This window comes from Priapulus caudatus, unplaced genomic scaffold (assembly GCF_000485595.1).
Source record: "Priapulus caudatus unplaced genomic scaffold, Priapulus_caudatus-5.0.1 Scaffold875, whole genome shotgun sequence".
NCBI classification, from domain to species: Eukaryota; Metazoa; Priapulida; class Priapulimorpha; order Priapulimorphida; family Priapulidae; genus Priapulus; species Priapulus caudatus.
The window spans coordinates 109,528-127,995 of NW_014577936.1; the positions used below are offsets into that span (position 1 = coordinate 109,528).

The window sequence follows — 18,468 nt, forward strand, 5'->3', positions numbered from 1 at the left end:
CAGTCTGTACGGGGTATGGGGCTGTAATAGTGTGGAAATAATGAAGATATATTACAACCTTTCATTGATGAATGGTGACAGGCAGATTGCGTTCTCACGTGCAACTTGTGACATGGTAATCGTTTAATAATCCAACTCGTTATTAGTTACTTTGTGTAGTGTGTTACTTATGCGCTTAACTAGTGTATATGTGTTTTTCTGGTAATGTAGAGGTATTTTTTATTATAAATAGTATTGGTGGAATTTTTCTCCTCAGAAATCTTTTTTGGGGCATTTTTGTAGTTTGTATCAAACGTGAATTTTGTATTACTGTGTTATTAACTTCGTAATACTGTGTGTTTAGCCATGTATGTTTTGGCGTTCTATCGTCATGTACTTCACGGGTGCTAATAATTAACAGGATGTATTCTAAAATCATTGTTTACAACAACATTGACAGTACGAATTTGTTTGGCTGATCGTTTGTTCTTGTTAAAAAGCTTTTTTTAGACTAAAAGATTAGCAGGCAGACAGAAATGTCGTATTCTAACATTGCTGTAAGACAAAAACAAACAAACAAATAAATTACTAGGAGACCAAAAACCACTTTAGCGATCAGCGAGTGGTTATAGTGATTAATTTCCTACTCTGACAAAGGCTCACAACGTGTGTAAGGTAGGTGAATGCAACATGCATGTGACTTCGTGATAGCAGATACATTGTTAAGTGGTTTGGTGTGGACTGCTGTGCAACCAGCGACAGGATATAAGGTTATGTGATGCGTGTCGTTACTGATGCATCCTGCTTTTACATTGTCTTCAGTATTCGACCCCTCAGGAGCCGAACAAGTACGAACCGAAATTCGACGTCGACTTTGGATCCAAGATATACATCGAGAGCTACATGATGCCAGAGCCATTTGAGCCATTCGACAGACTCAAAACAACAATCTCCGCTAAGCCTCCCAAGTCCCCTCACTTTTACAGACCAGGTAAATGTTTTAGCAGTCCCCAGGGGGTCGTTGCCAGAAAATAATTAGTCTTAACATTAATCTTAACATTAACTGCGACTCGTAAACCGTTGACAGAAATATCGTAAAGTTACGAGGACGAAAATCCTCGCAAATTCCCTCTTAACGTTATGAGATCCTAGAACTGCTCCTAACTTTAAAACCGAGATGAAAATAACGCAATTGCAATTATAGTGGTTTTATATTCCATATTAATTAGTAAAACGCGCATTTCATGGAAAACACTTCAGAGTCTGACATTACTTTTGCGCTGATCGTGTACCAAAACATACATTTACAAGTGGCGGTTGTTCTCTTGTTCTGGATATTTTGATGAGTCATGACGCCCGCATCTTGTGTTGCTGTGCAAAATAAATTCGTGAGCGTGTCGTTTTTCATGAGATATTATTTATATGTGATTAACCATTATAATATGCATAAATTGCTATTATGTACAATAAATGTGAAAGGATTTGAGTTTTGTGATCGATTTTAATCAAATAAGCAGCCATGTGACACCAAATTATCAAGTGTCTGTCATCATAAGTTTTCTTATAGCTGCAATGCACTCCTGTCAATGCTATTCTTGTAACATTAACATTAGTCGTATGTGCTATCTTAGCATTAAATTAGCGTTAACTATGATGTTTCTAACAACGGCCCCCATGGCTGTAGCCTTGTAGCGGGTAAGAGGCAGGCGGCCCCTATATTTTGAAGGGGGAAAAATAAAATTCTAATATATATAAATAATCTTGAAATATGTGTAAATCGTCATATAGTCGCTCGTGAAATCCTCATTCCACCCCACACTTCATTAGCCATCTGAGTGACAAAAAATTTTCCCTAGTGATCGTCCCCAATTGGTGGCACCGAGTGTCTAATTTCCTTGTAACGTTGTTGGTGTCCTCGCTTTTTCAGAGAAGCTCAACTTTGGCAGCAAAGGCATTTATGCGAGGCTAAGTGGAGCTCCCCGAACAGCCATGGCTGTCCTTGGTAAGTTTAGTTGTCATCACGCCATGAAAATATTTTGAAAGGCAGGCATGATTCATGAATGTCATTAATCATAAAGATAAGTGCACATAATAAGTGGGCACGGCGCGTAAGTATCCACTCGATAAGTGCAGTGCAGCAAGCGTGTAGATGGTTGTAGAGTCGGCGCCATTGTGATTAATAGCTGGTGTACGGTATAGTCTGTGCAGTGATTGAGGAATAGGTTGAAATAGTGTTTTTAGCTCATCTGACGTAGTCAGATGCAGCTTGTAGAATCGCATGATTGTCCGTCCGTGCGTCAACAGTTGGGCACAAATCTTAACCGCTGGACGTACGGTTACGATATTTGGGATGTTGGGGGGGGGGGATCGTGAAAAGGATTCAGGGTGACAAATTTGGGGGTCAAGGGTCAAAGGTCAAGATGTGTAAACGGAGGGGGAATATTTCCCCCTTAACTTAAAGTATAGGAGGAAATACGGAATTGCGGAACAAATCTTAACGGCTCGACCTATGCGCCTAATATTCGGTGTCTAGTGTGATGGGCAGGAAACCCATCACCAGTGCGAAATTGGAGGTCACAGGTCAAAGGGCAGTGGGGGAAAGGTCAGATATCAGGCATTTTCTGAGGACATGGCCTAATGGACAAGAGTGGAAAACTTTTTTGTTTCAGCGCTGACCTACCATTTTTATCACTTTATTGAAAGGACCATGAAATGTGCTTTCCACTGACGTGCGAAGAGTAAGTGTCTGATAACCTTTTGACCCTCAAGAGGAGGGTTAAACATGGATTCCTGAACTGCCTCAATGATGTCACAGTGTTCTCATATTCATGGCACATCCATAATCTAGAAAGCCAATAAACCTGGATAGCCAAACGGCTAGAGCACAGGCGTCACGGCTCAAAGGTCGTTGGATCGAATCCCATCAGATTTTTTATTATTTACCTGTTTTCTGTATTTTTATATCTTTATCCATTTAACTATATTTTTCCAATTAATGCAAATATTTACATGATTTATTTACAACAAATAATTTTTACAACAATTAATTTTTTTTTTTTAATAGGGTTAGGGTTAGGGTCACAATGCACCATAAAACAGGAGTTTCAGGCACGCGATTTGTATCAACCAATGGGATTTGGGAAGTATGCAGAATGCAGAAGGTTGCTGAAATGATGTGTGCACAACTGTATATCTGCGCCTAACAAAGGTGTCACTACGCACGACTTAAATGTTACGTTTATAACCGTAGCAACAGACCTCAGATGAGGCTAGACGCTCTGCGGCTCTTGTTGATACTTATAACCACTGTTGGTGATCGTTACAGCTGACACATGCAAAGAAACTGTGGCCCGGCCTAGGTCTCCTAGCATGAACAATGAGGAACCAATCAATCTCGCGCATTTCCCCGGTGCCCACGTCCCCAGCGGTGAAGAGGTAGCACATCCCAAGATCGAACGAGACGATTGGCCGGCGCCACCATACGCTCCGGTTTTGCTGAAGAGGGATGGAGTAGATGGCAAGGTAGAAGCAGATGATGAAGATGAAGTCCAGGAGGACCCAAGAATTAAGAAAGAGGAGGAGATGCTGAGTAAGATCAACAGTGGCATGAGCGATATCTTCCTTAAGGTAACTATAGTTACTCATTCTACATTTACTCCGCCGTTCAACACATTACTAAATCGGTTCCCTCCACACCCCCCACACCCCCAAAGCTTTCATTTTTTAATAGTGCACGTTTTTCCTCCACACACTACTGATCGTAATGCAAAGCACCGTCTTGGCTATCATTGCGAGTATTACTTCTGATGTCTAGGATATTAAAGAAAAGAAGGCAAAGATGCAGCAGAAGCCAGTGAAGGTCGATCCACGGAACGCTTCCAGAGTTGCCTCGGCCAAGAAGGAGCTGCCGATCCCGCAGCGATACGAGTCGCCCGTCAATGCTTGTAAGTTCACCGTTAGGCTTCTTTGCATGCTTGACTGCCTCCGTTGAAAAAGCGGTGAGTGAGCATGGGGGAGTGGGAGGTTCAAAAACAAGAGATTCACATATTGTTGACAGCTGATATCATTGGCTTTTCCCCCCCGATTTTTGAGGATAATAAACAAACTTTTAACAAATAATTCGCGTCTCCACTTGGGTCATAACTGTTGTATTTTGACCATGTATCATTACAATGATTTGTGAATGTGGGTGTAACCTAACAAATGTTATACCGATGTATACTCGTTTATACCGATTTTCGACTTCAAATTTTGGCATAATCATGGAAAATCGGTGGAAGTGAGAAAGAATGCGTGTCAACCTCCTTTGTGATTGTTTATCCTGATGCAGGGTTCTTGTTAATAGCCGGTAACCGGTTATTTTTACCGCCTATCACGCAATTTGTTACCGGCTATCAATTTGAGAGAAACTCCCACTAAAGGCGGTAAAATATTTAATCCATATTTGAAAAAACGAAGTTTATTTTAAATACTTCCAACCCAAGACTAACTCTGTGCATGGGCGGGTTTTTCTTTTTATAATAGATACTTAATAGCATATATTTTTCTATCTAAACTACCAAATTCTAGAACCCATACCCATCAAAATAGGCTATTTGTGGGTCAAATCAGAATTTTTTTTCTGGGGATGCATGCCCCCGGACCCCCCTAGCAGGGCTTCGCGCCTTCGCCGCTCGCCCTACCGTCCGTGCCGGAAAAACAGTTACCTGCTATTCATTGTCAAATTACCTGCTTTGTCAAAAGTTAACAAGAACCCTGCTGATGTATGTATATATATATATATAACCTGGAACGTGTGACATATATAACCATCATAATAAGATAGGCGACTAATATAACTGGTGATACCATGGTAATATAAATCGTAATGAATAGAAGCTCTGCACATTCTGTAATCTGTGTTTACGGCATGTTTCAGCCCCTTCACGAGTGTCGGATCATCCACGGCCGTGGCTAATGGACGATGCATCAACCTTCTCACGTGGTACAGTTTACAGGTCTTCCATGCCTGGCCTCATTCAGCAGCATGGAGGTGAGTACTAACATAATATATCTATATATATATATATATGTATATATATGTATATATATATATTCATTACTAGCAATATGCAGATCTACTGAGCAGGGGCCCGTCCACACACGTTCATGTGCATAGCTCTGTCTGTTGACGAATGATTTTCCCGGGTAGTTCTTACAAGCCTTGCTCGCCTCTCTTTTGCTGTACTCCGTTTGTTGTACCTATACGGGAGGGTAGCCCTCTTATGCTCCACCTGCTAATACTCATCTATGTTCACTGTATCAAGCCTGAAATTGACTACGTCACGAATTTTCTATGGTGTATATTTTTAACAATTTTGTTGCCGTTTATTAACATTAAATGTAAGTACTAACGGGACTAAATGTATCGTCAAATTCTTACCAGATAAGATTGTTTCTCAACTAGTTAAAAATCCAAAAAACCTGGACAATTTGATATTATGATCATGACATTAAATGCTTGCTATGGGTTATGTATGAGTCACGAGTGTATGTTTACATCGAACAATATAGTAAAATAGGAAGTATAATGCAGCAATTTAACCATAAAAAGTGAACAGACGTACTTACATTTTGTGAAAAAGTGGAAATGTTTTTTTTTACTTTTTACTATTTACGGTGACATAATCACTTTAAAGCCATAATTTTGAGCATAATCTCGTGTTTTCTGATTGTCATCGTGAGCAATTTTTTTCAGACCCTTCTCCAGGAAGAGGCATGACTTCACCCAAGTCAGCAACCCTTCCTGGCAATGTCAGGGCAGCAGTGCTAGTACGTACACAGAGTTCTTATAATGATCCGATGATTATTAATATCATTTAATTATATATTGGAAGGAGCGCTAATTAATCAAAAGGTCTAATGACTAAGGAAGCAAGAGTGTAGTCAATATTTAATAAAGTGGGTGGATTTTTTATGGTGCAGTTTCACTGCATAGGTCGAGAGAGCAGCAGCCATTAAAAATTCTGTAAGTCGTGTACATTCATTATGGATGGTCGTACTTGCTAAATGTTGGTGCAGCTGTCATGAATAATGTGCTAGTCCATCGTTGTATAGACTTCCAATTCTTCTTGAATTTCAGAATGACACGAGGGACACTAGGAGCTCCCATTCTGCATGTAAGTAGTTGTAGAGTGTGTGTGTGTAGCAAACTGCGCGTAGTGCACTATGGTGTGGAACATTTAGAGTTGTGTATCTACCCTAAAGTTGCATTTGTATCTGTTCCATGATCGAAGAATATAGTAGTAGTATTTATAGATGGTTACCATTAACCATCGTCAAGAAATCTTTGTGCATAGTGGTGATGTCTGCATTTAGCACTCCCATTCTCCACTGCAAATTTCGATTCTGTTATTGCTGCCTATATGTTGTCGTGTGGTATCTGTTTGTCACTTCTCCGATTCTCTACTGCAGATTCAGACTCCGAGGCTGACCAGGTGTTTACAGATGGGCCAGAAAGGAACGGCTACGACGTATACGAAAAGTACCCTAATGCCGTCCACCATCGACGATCGCTCCCCAACATCGGGTCGGACCCACCAAAGGTATGTGCGGGCAGAGCTGCAAGCGAAAGCACAGAGGCCGTATTTCTGATTTCGTAGCACATTAGAAGTGAAAACAAGGAAATGACATTTAGCATTAACAACAAAAAAGTTTCAATGCTCAGTAAATAACATGATTGCCATGACACATCAATTTAGAGAAAAACCTGCAAATCCCAACTGATCCACAGCTAAACACAGAGCAGGATTGCCTAACCACCCAATCACTGCTGTAGATTGCATTGCCAATAAATCCTTGCCACTATTAATCTTAGTAACCAAAAATCGGAGTAAATTATGTATGGCCTTGCTTGCTAAATATCACATAGCATTGAAGATTTGATATGACCTGTTAATATTATGTTTACCTGAAGAGTCGAGTAACAGTTATATGTGTCCTGTAGATAGTTCACGTTGTAAAAGTGTATTATAAGATAGTAGTTCAGAAAGAGGTGATGATGTAGTGAGTTTTTAGCATGAAAGTGTGTTCTAGATCTCACTGCTCTACTACTACTACTGTGTCTAGTAGAGAAAAAACATGGGAAATGTTTATTGATGCAAAATATTCATAGTGCTCACAATTGATCTACATTTCCAGCTGTACCCATACCAGGACCTAGTAACTTCAAATAAGAATAAATTGGCAGATGACATTGACAGAGGACACCTTGAGGTAGGCCGTAGTTGTTCATGTTTAATAATTAATCGAAAGTACATTATATGAATAATTCACAAGCTACAGTGCATTCCTAGTTGCTGCCTTCATGTTACATGCAATCCATTGCGTAATGTTAAAATCATGAGTAATATTAAAAACAGAAATGCCATACTGTGACAATATTTTGTAAGTAATTCACACACCATTTGATATGTTGTGATTATCAGGCAAAGAAGGTGAAATATTTACTTGAATATCATCAGTAGAAGACAGGTTATTGCCACCATAACCCATAGAAGCAGTTTGATATGTCAGGCCCTACGTACTACTTCATTCTCGTCTCTGGTTCTTGCAGCATCATCTGGCTGGAGAAGAGTTCCAGAAGCTGTTCAAAATGACACCGATAGAATTCTACAAGCTGCCGCTCTGGAAACGGCATGCAGTGAAGAAACGTCTGCAGTTGTTCTAGCCTGTGTTGTGATTACCCTGGCTGACAATCACACCAATCAACAAGGTTGTCCTGCTGTCGAAGTTGCCTGCAAGACAGTAGTGGATCATGTGCACTAATATCATTGCTTTAAAAAACATTGAAACGTTGTTGCCAGTGTGGGTGTATGTCTATGTGTATGTGTGTGGGTCTGCTGTGTGTCTTTGTTTGTGTTTTTACCTGGTGTCCAAGGACCTTCGTGGCTGTGTCTGTTAGTCATGGTGTGGGTGGAGTGGGAAGAGCAGGAATTAATGAGTACCTCTCTACACACGTGTACAACTAAGAACATGTCAGGTAACTGGTCTCTTGTGTCTTGCAGTCCCTTGGCACCTTCAACATTTCTTGTTTAGGAGGATATGGTTCTTGCGTGCATGGCAGAATTGTCGTAATTTTGACAGTAAAAGAGAGTAGTAGCGAACATTGTATGCAGGAACAACAGGGGTTGGAATTGAATTTATTGCAGGTGTTTGTATATCCAACTAAATGTGATTGTGGACAATTCACCAATGAGTGTGAGCTTGGTTCATGGCCTGGGTTTGCAGGGTTTGCCAATACCTTTATTGCGGTGCAAACTTCGTGTCCCTGTTCACATCTCGTCAGGCACGCACACGCACACACAGACACATACACGTGCGTGTGTACGTACATAGGGTCTGTGTACTTAACTATTCATTCCCATAGTGTACCTGGTTGTACTACTTCCTGTACTGATAATCCCTTAAGATTTCAAATATATTAAATATTATTCATTAAACCAGGTGTAATGTTGTTAGACACACTACTAGAACGATGCTTGTCTGCCTTCTAATTGCCTTAAGAAAAGGAAAACGAATAGCTTAAACTAGAACGAAGTCTTCGCTGGACGGTGCTGCATCAGTGTTTAAACACCGCTGCAGCCATGAAGTGGACAGAGGTCTCGCAAAGGGTTGTGATGCATGTTTTAATAGTTATTATTGTAACCTGGAGATGGCGCTAGTGCTAGGCTGAGGGATGAAGCAGGAGTATTTATCGAAATCCTGATCATGACGATGTATGAATGTAAGACATTTTTAATATTTTTCTTCCATACAGCCATAGTCACCAGTACACATCACCAATTTACTAGTTGTTGTTTTACTAATATACAGATGAATATTAGGCTATGTGTGTTATTATGTTGCATTATTAATCATGGTTGTGTAGAGTACAGGATTGATTTGGTAGGGTAACCCCCTGTTTAGGAGTAGGTGATTGTGGTTTATAGACGTCCTGAAGTATACGGAATTCAAATGGGCGTCAAACGTACAAAATATTTTACCCCTCGATTATAAAGGTAGTGCGTTCATTTACAGTAACCGAGCAGGGCATTTTGTGTAGTCTAGATTTTGGATTTAGGCCCCTTACCTTTAGGCATTCAGTTTGCTTCATCTACGTTTACCTGCGGTAGATGTTTTTGCCTCCACACACTGATTTTGCTGCAGGTTTGCACACGTATCGTTTGTATGGATTTGTTTTTGACCATATACAATAATATAATGCGAATGCCTGCCTATATAGTGACACCAGTAAAAAATTCTTTTGTAATTTAAGCACGGAAAGGCCTCCAGTTTTTATATGGCTATAAATTTTGTATAGTTTTGTCATTTTTTATTTATTAGTTTTACTCTCTTACCAGTTGCTTGAGGTACCAATGCAAGGTGATCTGAGAGTTGCAGGAGATGCAGGGATGGCGGTCACGTGTCTAGAGCTAGATAATTTTGATAATGACTATCAAGTTCTCAGTGTTCTCGCCTTCAGAACTTGAGTTGCCAGGTTGTGCACATTGTGTGTAGATGTCAGAATCGAGTTCTGAAGACAGTCCCCAAATCGACTAAAGTTTGCGCTTACGTGTGTGCCCTAGAATGCTCGTTGTAAGTGTGACATTAGAAATCAGCTTATATATATATATAGTCTCAATGCGTATGTGTAAAGGTTTCCTTGGAGCGGAGGTGTATTTTCATGTTGAAGTGCGGCTTCACCTCTCGGCACCGTCATGCCTCGTGTTTTTGGCATGACCAGCCCACATTCTACATCTGTAGATCTCGTATACTATCCTACTACTATGATCAGCCATCGGTGTAGCTATCCTACTACTATGATCAGCCATCGGTGTAGCTATCCTACTACTATGATCAGCCATCGGTGTAGCTATCCTACTACTATGATCAGCCATTGGTGTAGCTATCCTACTACTATGATCAGCTATCGGTGTACGTACGCCTCGTTGCTCGTCAATGCAGCGCTGTAGTGTGTGCTTTTATTGGGGACTGTCACCGCTGGTTAGTGCAAGAGAGAGTAAGAGAACATGCAGAGCAAACCGCGGTAGAGCTCAGAGCTTATTGCAGCAGATATGCATGCAGTGTGTTATGAAAAACTATCATAATAATATAATAATAAAAACTGTCTTCTCAGAAAAGCATTTGATGTCTTGGTGTCTTATTTCATAGAGTTCTTGGAGGATGACATATTTACAGTTAACATGAGAGGTTAAATTATTTGTTCTTGCACTGGTGCCTTGTTCATTCACTGTACTCACTTAGGAATCGTATAACCAGTAGCTTGGGAGTTGAAGTTACTTAATTGCCTGCAATTTTGATATAACAATAATGCAGCATTACTACATTTGCATCGTGGTGTTAAGAACTATGCATAACAAAATAACACAAACTTTGCAAATTTATTGTATAAGCACGTTAATACCGTTTAATTGGTGCATTTTAATGTACAATTTCACGTTACGCCACGGGAAACCCACTTCACATGCTGTGAACGGTTCATTTAGATGCATGGCAAAACCAAATAGTATCTAGTGGATATGATAGAGTCAACTAATTATGTTGACGTGAAATTTTAACCATCTTAACTTCTCGTATCAAAAATTTAGTCGTTGCCTGATAATGCAACATCAGCTAACCGATCTTTCACAAAATGGATACTCGTAGAAGGAATGCGATGGGCGAAAAAGGAGACCGTCACACATTTTCCACTGCTCCGATCATAAATCCACTACTGCTTCCTTAAATTAAGACCGTGATAGCAGATTTAAATGACTAACACTGCAGCGTGAGAATTATGCAACATAGCCCATAGTGTAGTCAATTATGGTCCAGTGTATGAACCATATCAAGAGCCCATTAACCCCAGAGCGTACAACGCTGAAATAGGAAAACCACGGTGTCGTTTCAGCAAAATTAATAAAGTTTACCTACATTATTTCGATACTTCTCTACCGGAATATTATGCAGGAGTCCTAGCTAGCCAAAATAAGATCAACCGCTTGTCTCTACGATGTTCCTATGCCGAGATATAAAGCGATAAAAATCGAGTACTTCTAGGTAATCCTAGCGCCATATCACCCAGTATCACGCCTCTCCCACGTTTAGTGACTGCATAGATATATACAACACATGTTACACACAACAAAACATATGTGTTGTATATATCTAGGCAGTCAGTAAACGCGGGAGAGGCGTGTTACTGGGTGATATGGCGCTAGGATTACCCAGACGGACTCGATTTTTATCGCTTTATATCTCGGCATAGGAACATCGTAGAGACAAGCGGTTGATTTTATATTGGCTAGCTATGGCTCCTGCATAATATTCCGGTAGAAAAGTATCAAAATAAGGTAGGTAAACTTTATTAATTTTGCTGAAACGACACCATGGTTTTCCTATTTCAGCGTTGTACTCTCTGGGGTTAATGGGCTCTTGACCATATACAATCTAGCACTCTATACCTAACAGTATTGACACTGCCAGTCTAGTCTGATGTGCGTTTATAGCTCACAATAAATATGTACACGTTGATCCAAATTAACTCGCACTCCATATAAACTGTCACACATATGACATGTATGATATATAATAAAATATGTTTACCCATACACTGCCACAACATGGCTCGATTGCCAAAGCTTTTACTTCATACTAAGATGGAAACTGCATGACCCTTCCAGCTTCCACGAATGTGCAACAAACTTCAGTATCACGGAACTAATGGAGTACGCAGACTACTGCCGGCAAATCTTAGAGATCCAATGGTTGGACGTGACCATTACACATTATGATTTAAACAACGTTCCTTCAAATAGTGTGAGTACGTGCAAGGCAATCGTGACTATGTACTGTATTGTATCTGACTGTGTGGAAAGCTGTAGCATACACATTGAACTTACACGCTTTCATTCCTGCTGTCTTGTGCTCCTGCGTGAATCACAGCAACTAGGAGTAAGGGTATTAGTATTTACACGAATACTGATTAATTACGTGCATCTAGTGGTGTGCAGTTCCTACTATAAGCCATCCAAAGGGCTGCAATCTTGATCCGAGGCAAAGCATCTGGCAATCATAAAATACGCCTATACACAGTTCCACAAGTGCAACAGCGCATCAGCTCAGAAAGTAGGGGATGAAGCACCGCAGCTGTTGTCTGCCACTGCTTTGGCTTGCTGATGGCTGTCCTTGTTCACGCTCGTCATCGCGCCAGCTCTGTCTGTCCTCCTTGCGGCGTCACCAAACTTTTGGCGACTTTGCGGCTGGTCAGCACCTATCGGTTTGCTCGGAATGTCTTCTACTCGGGTCTTGGCAATGTCGGAGAGATGCAGGAATGGATCGGTGCGCGTCCTTTCGGTGCAGTCTTGCGTGGATAACACCCGGGTGGAGGCGCGCGTCGGCACTAGTGACTCCGTCTTTGGCACGTCGCTCGCATCCGTCACCATTGTGAGCGGATTATCAAGTGTCATCAAGTCCTGCTGGTTGCTACTGCTGATCACGGATGCACTTTCGCTAGGGGGTGGAGCCTCCCAGAAGCTTGCCTCATCACTCAGGTCAATGAGCATGTCTATTTCAGGAACAACCATCGAAGGGCTTGCTGGCGGTAACAACCCAGCCCGTTCTGAAAGCAGTTTCTTGTCAATTATTGGCTGTATTCATTAAAGCACTCTTAGTTTTGAGTCGTGTTTATAATGACCTCAAAAAACGATCTACCATACATTTCAATACATTGGCATTATATTAAATAAAAATTAAAATTAAACATACTATAATTTTATTCAGTATCTGATTTTCTTGTGTTTCAAAAACTTCGACGTCAGCCTCACTCGATACACTATAGTTTCTAGGTTCCTAGAAATTCCACACATTCCCATTACATTATTATGGAATTTATACTTCCTCAAGAAAATAGTCAAAGAAGTTGTCATACCATGTTCTCGCTCACTAATCTTGTGCTCAAGCTCAGTGATCTGTCCATGCAGCATTCCTATGCTAGCCTCACGTTCTATAACTTCCCTTGACAGAAACTGCCAATTAATTAAAAACAAGTGATACATAAAAGATTACATTTATGAATGATATGAACTCAACTTCTCCAATTTACATTTTAACGTGTGTCAAGATTTAAAAAATAATGTACTGAACGTTTTTTTTAAATAATAAAATTTGTCAATAACAAGTTAAAAGATGTGAAACTTTTTTAGGTTGCATCTCACCGCTAATCACAATCGCAAGGAAGTTTATATCTAATAGACTGTACAACAGCAGACAGAGATAACCTTATCTTACCTCTAATTGTGAGAGCAATGATGTGTTTATGTCCCTAACAGCATGAACACCAGGTAGTGCCGCGGCCTCATCTGTTTCCAATACATTACGACGACTGGAAAGATTAACTAATGTAAATTTTGTGTGATTTCATCAGTATAGAATCTGTGGGGGCTCAGTTACTAATCACTATTGAAGGTCATTACTGTAAGTTTCATGCATTTTTTTTTATATAAACTGGATCTACTACTACACTATTACTCTACGCAATATTTTATGGTGCAAAATTTCCTAGAAATAATTTGTCTTTATTTTTAAAACCACTGATGATCGTTTTACAACACAATAGCCCGGTGCAATACTAGTTGTGCTGCTCTAGTAAAGTAGAATAAATAAAGTTTTCAGCCACAGGCAACAGCCCAAGAACGTTTCTGATTTAATGAATAGAAGAAAGCTTTCATCTAAGAATGACTAATTAATATAATAGAAGGATTGCAATATCTTATATTTCACTATTAGTTGGTTTAAAAGTGGTTTTCCTTGTGTGGCCCTTGAATACAGGATTGACTGTATCTTAACTACTCAATCCTATCAATGCTACAAGCAGTTTCCTACCAGGCAGACTCTACGATTTGGTTGTATATGCTGTTCTTGACGTTCAAAGGATTGCTGCTCTTCGTGACGTAGTCCGAGTGGCAGGTGTCACCGAGATTTGTAACCTTTACTGGTAAATTACTGAAAGACCTGAAAAAGCAAAGTGAACATTTGGGCATTTTTATGATTCTTATTATTATCATTATGATTATATGTAATACCTGGATAAGCAATAATCATAATATAAGGAGTGAATAAAACACTTGTTTTCATTCACTCCTGATAAGTTCACGTAGTTCATAAGTTCATATAGTAATGTATGTTGGTGTCTATGCAAAGTGGGACTTTGCATAGACACCAACATACATTACTATATACTGCTAGTTATATGTCGTTAAAAAACGCATGAAATACTAGCGTCAGGGTAACCAGAGCTTGACACATTACTGCCGTGTTTGAGCGAGGGTCCACAGCGATCTTCCATCGACTGTTTAATCCCTTATTTACTTGCTTCACCCTCCAGCTGCTGCTCTCCGCCCAGACACACACCTTCCGTTATAAATCATGAAGCTGTTATCGGCGGAGTGGGTGGCGTGATTGGACGACGTGGAGGCAGTGAGCAGCGCATAGACGAACGTCTTCGGCTGCACGTCTGGCAGAAGGTCGAGCAAATCGGCGTGGATGACGCGTTCCCGCAGCGACACACACATCGAAGAGTTCCTGCGAAACCTGTACCAGCCAACAACGCTCTGCAGAAAGCGATGGAAGCCATTTAGTGAACCTCATTCAAGTTGATTTTTTACTGAAAGTTTATTCGCTGTTACCTTATATGTTCACTCTTATATATTCAGCATTACATCTATCTTCATTTTAATGTTAGCTACCACCATAAAAGCACTAAACACCTGGGCAATGTGTAAATAATAATCAACTAATTAATGCAGAGTCATGACAGAGGCTCATACGAATGGGCTTCCTCCTGCTTCTCTATTGTTATTTGGTGCATGTTACATAAACATGTTACTCTGATTTCCTAGACTTCTTTTTAAGCAGAATATTGTAACCATTTTATGATGTAGCAACCTGATCATAAATCAATACAAAATCAATAGAATTTCAGTAACCTTGAAGCAGTCTTTTAGCAGTGTTCCCAGCTCATTCTTGAGGATGTGTCCTCTAGCATCGTAGAAGCTACCTATTCTCTGACATGGAAGAAATGACTGAACATCTGAAATGTATATTGAATGTCAAAACATTAAAAAATAATTAAGGAAAACACTTACTTGCTTAACATGGTATGAATCAAGCACCTATCGACTATAGCCTATTCAGTAATATAGATACCAGAATACACCATCCCATAAGTTGAGATACTAGACTGGAAGCATACCCAGAGGAAAAATTATTTCTTGCTAAAATGGAAAGAAAATCACTTACTGATTATCTTCTCCTCCTTACGTATGTTACAGTCACCATCTTGTGGCGTGTCTGTGAAGCAGCTATTCACCTCTCCCAACAAGAAACCTTCCTGTAGTTTACACAACACTATATTAGTTACTCACCAACAAACAGCATATTTATAATATGTAAATGCTATAACACACAGTGCCTTTAGAGCGGACAAGTTTTATAAATCTATATCCTGTTTTTCCCCAGGAAAACAAATATCGGATATAAATACCACATACAGATAACACCTCAACTTCATTATAGTTACATTCCTGAAAAAGGACGTGTAAATAAAAATTGTAAATCAAACAATGCAGACCATAGAGATTACGAACATAATGTAGATTCTTAATAATGACTTATGTAGTGTCTAATTGTAACACATTCCTGCCTCCACCTCAATACTAGCAACACAATCTTAATACAAGGGAGGCGCAGCCAGCACAGGTCCCACAACCCCACCCCCTAATATTTGCCAAGTGTTCTGTACTAGCTGACTGATAAAACAGACTCTAAAATAAGATATGGCCACTCACAGTCATTCCATTTCGCTGGAACAATAAATTTAAATTATCTGTTTGTCTACGTGTTATGTCATAAACATAGTAGACTGCAATCATAGAATGATTGCCTGGAAGTAAGTACATCTAGGCTTATATGTACATGTTTTGTTGTGTTTGCCTTCAAAAATAGGCGTGATTTTTTTAGGACAAATCGCTTTCATATACATAAGATATTGCAGCTACGATGTTTCATTAAATGAAAGTGTCAATGACACTGTATCTCACCACAAAAAGGACACAAATGAGTGAGTGAGAAGAAGTCAGTTTTAATTGAGCAACCATCGACGTACATTATAGAAACGAAGAGAATATATGGGAGAACTCCCATTATATATATACTCTTGATAATTATATGTGTGATTTTTTATGTGACAATAAATGTTTGAGATGTGAAAGTCTGAGATGTGGGCGAGTGATGGCGTTACACCTAAATGATCACCATTTAACGTTTTTATAATATTCAGATTTTGTCAAAGGTTAATTGGTTGCATGGAAGTGTTTAGTTTGTATGAGTTTTTCTAGGCGGTAGCACACGGTTGCCATTTGTATATCGCAATAATAATTTATAAACAAAAATAAATCACAATTTGTGACGGTAGATGGTGCTATACCCGCTTTGATGTTTCTTAGCGATGGCGTTCGAAATAAATAGGTTATGCTGCGTTCCGACATGTTTTGTAAAACGTTACTCTAATATAGATATTTTATCGGCAGGGTGGAGAGGAAATTATAATACCAATTTTGCATAAAGATATTGTCAATGAAAATCTTGTAAAACGAACCAGTACGAGGTGACCTCACAGACTATTATGCTGTGCCTGTTACATATAATATGCCCAAAACCTACCTAATTTGCATAATTTTTATTTTAAATATCAAAACCCCTGTAATACGTTTTAGGGCCAGCCCTTATTCATTCCCATACCAAAAATGAGCAAAATCCGTTGAACCTGAACTGACTAATGCCAATTTCCATTTTTGCCAAAAAATTGCCGTCGCTCGAAAGTACGTCAACTGGCATGCTCCAAAATAGGACGTTCAAACCTCTCCCCTATCAGTAACAACTATACCCAATTTCAAACATGTGGGTCAAACGGTTCCTGAGTTATCGTTGACCGTAGACAAATGTTGACGGAAGGACAGACGGACAGTCCGACGACCCATGGCAATAGCTCATCTTGACAATGTCAAGGTGAGCTAAAAATTCAGATGGAAGGCCCCTGGACCACCCACCCCACCTCACAACCTTGTTGCTTGCAAAATGTCTCCTTCTTCAAATACTGAACCCCCTTGAGCTATACTTGCCACTGGTAAGAGGCACGTATGATCACGATAATATGTGATAATCATGTAACATATATGCAATGAGTTCGCAATCGCTCAAATGATTCGGTGCTATCAATCGTATAACCATATAATTTTGTACCAGTATGCTATGTTGTTTTTCTCTTAATGACCTGCATGTAGCCAGCAGGCCGTGATCCCAACACTCAATTTCAGTGGTTACAAAATGTAAGATAATATATGAATTTGGTCACTTTAAATTTAGGGATCAATTAATAGACATCTGTTGTATATATATAGACACCGGGCATCTCAACAATTTGGGGAGAGGGGTTGCGTAATTTGGAGGTGTTAGGGCTTGATGCCGTTTTAACACTAACATAGACATGCAACGCTATTCAAGTTAAAATGGCATGTTTTCGCAACCAAATACATAGATATACCTACTGTGAGTCTATGTTGTAAAAATTCACTACACCTCATTTGTATTGCTACTTTCATAACATTTTTCCAGCAAACCTAAACAGTCTTATGAAACTAGTACGTTAGAATGTTTACATTGTTTACACAAGCCGGGATACAGCCGAGCCGATCGCAGTTTTCACTAACAGTTATTTTCTATGACAAAACAAATTATAACTTAGTATTCGATGTTTGTTCAGTACAAAATTGTGAAATTTGTTTAAATCATGTTATCTACATTACATAAGTAATCAGCAAACAAATATAGTGTTTTCTTTCCAGGAACTATTTGTGCTAGCGTAGGCCTACTGTTAGTGTTCTCAGTCACATCACTCTGTGTATCTCTACGCCGAAACTGTGTCCGACGGAGTTTCAAAATAGTCAACTTTGGAGCACATTTCTGGCTCAATAAGAACATTTCGTGATGTTTGCATACTGCTGCAAGTATGCTTACAGTTGGTGTACATAGGCTTTTTGTTGAGATGTTTACATCCACTTTGTCTTTAACACGACAAACTATACATTTAACTAGCTGTAGAACTATAGCCTTTCGCTCCGCCACAGGAAGCGCCAGTGGCAGAGCAACGAGTTCTAGAGCTAGCATTTGACATGATTTGTGGTGCGTCACAGTGTGACTTTAACTCGTTTCGGATACAGATTTTTGAAAAAGCAAATGCCTAAATAATAACATAATTCATAATAACAAGTGCCGCATAGCGACAGCGCTCATCTAACGTCTACTGCGGTGACTCTGTGGTGGAGTGGAGGGATTCTAGTAAACCCTGTTAGACCCAAATGTGTTCACATACACGCCGAAACAGTGGAATGCACAGGGATGGTATCAGAAACC

General features: G+C 39.7%; 2 protein-coding genes across 6 annotated transcripts in view; one reads left to right on the forward strand and one right to left on the reverse strand.

Moving 5' to 3' along the window:
* LOC106814136 (actin-binding LIM protein 1-like) overlaps positions 1 to 10,142 on the forward strand; it is a 39,988-nt gene extending 29,846 nt beyond the window's left edge. For all 5 annotated transcript variants that reach the window (XM_014818423.1, XM_014818422.1, XM_014818420.1 and 2 more), the window contains 10 exons: positions 802 to 970; positions 1,907 to 1,981; positions 3,305 to 3,606; positions 3,794 to 3,923; positions 4,898 to 5,011; positions 5,717 to 5,790; positions 6,101 to 6,137; positions 6,433 to 6,563; positions 7,159 to 7,233; positions 7,574 to 10,142. In XM_014818423.1, the coding sequence (XP_014673909.1) occupies positions 802 to 970; positions 1,907 to 1,981; positions 3,305 to 3,606; positions 3,794 to 3,923; positions 4,898 to 5,011; positions 5,717 to 5,790; positions 6,101 to 6,137; positions 6,433 to 6,563; positions 7,159 to 7,233; positions 7,574 to 7,687 (1,221 nt within the window). In that variant the 3' untranslated portion in view covers positions 7,688 to 10,142. The remainder of the gene's footprint in view (positions 1 to 801; positions 971 to 1,906; positions 1,982 to 3,304; positions 3,607 to 3,793; positions 3,924 to 4,897; positions 5,012 to 5,716; positions 5,791 to 6,100; positions 6,138 to 6,432; positions 6,564 to 7,158; positions 7,234 to 7,573) is intronic.
* Positions 10,143 to 11,361: 1,219 nt separating this feature from the next.
* Positions 11,362 to 18,468, reverse strand: part of LOC106814138 (BRISC complex subunit Abro1-like) — a 10,134-nt gene continuing 3,027 nt past the window's right edge. The window contains exons 2-8 of the mRNA XM_014818427.1: positions 15,298 to 15,388; positions 14,985 to 15,088; positions 14,410 to 14,609; positions 13,882 to 14,010; positions 13,288 to 13,381; positions 12,929 to 13,025; positions 11,362 to 12,619 (exon numbers count right to left, since the gene is read on the reverse strand). Coding sequence (XP_014673913.1) covers positions 12,120 to 12,619; positions 12,929 to 13,025; positions 13,288 to 13,381; positions 13,882 to 14,010; positions 14,410 to 14,609; positions 14,985 to 15,088; positions 15,298 to 15,388 — 1,215 coding nt within the window. The 3' untranslated portion in view covers positions 11,362 to 12,119. The remainder of the gene's footprint in view (positions 12,620 to 12,928; positions 13,026 to 13,287; positions 13,382 to 13,881; positions 14,011 to 14,409; positions 14,610 to 14,984; positions 15,089 to 15,297; positions 15,389 to 18,468) is intronic.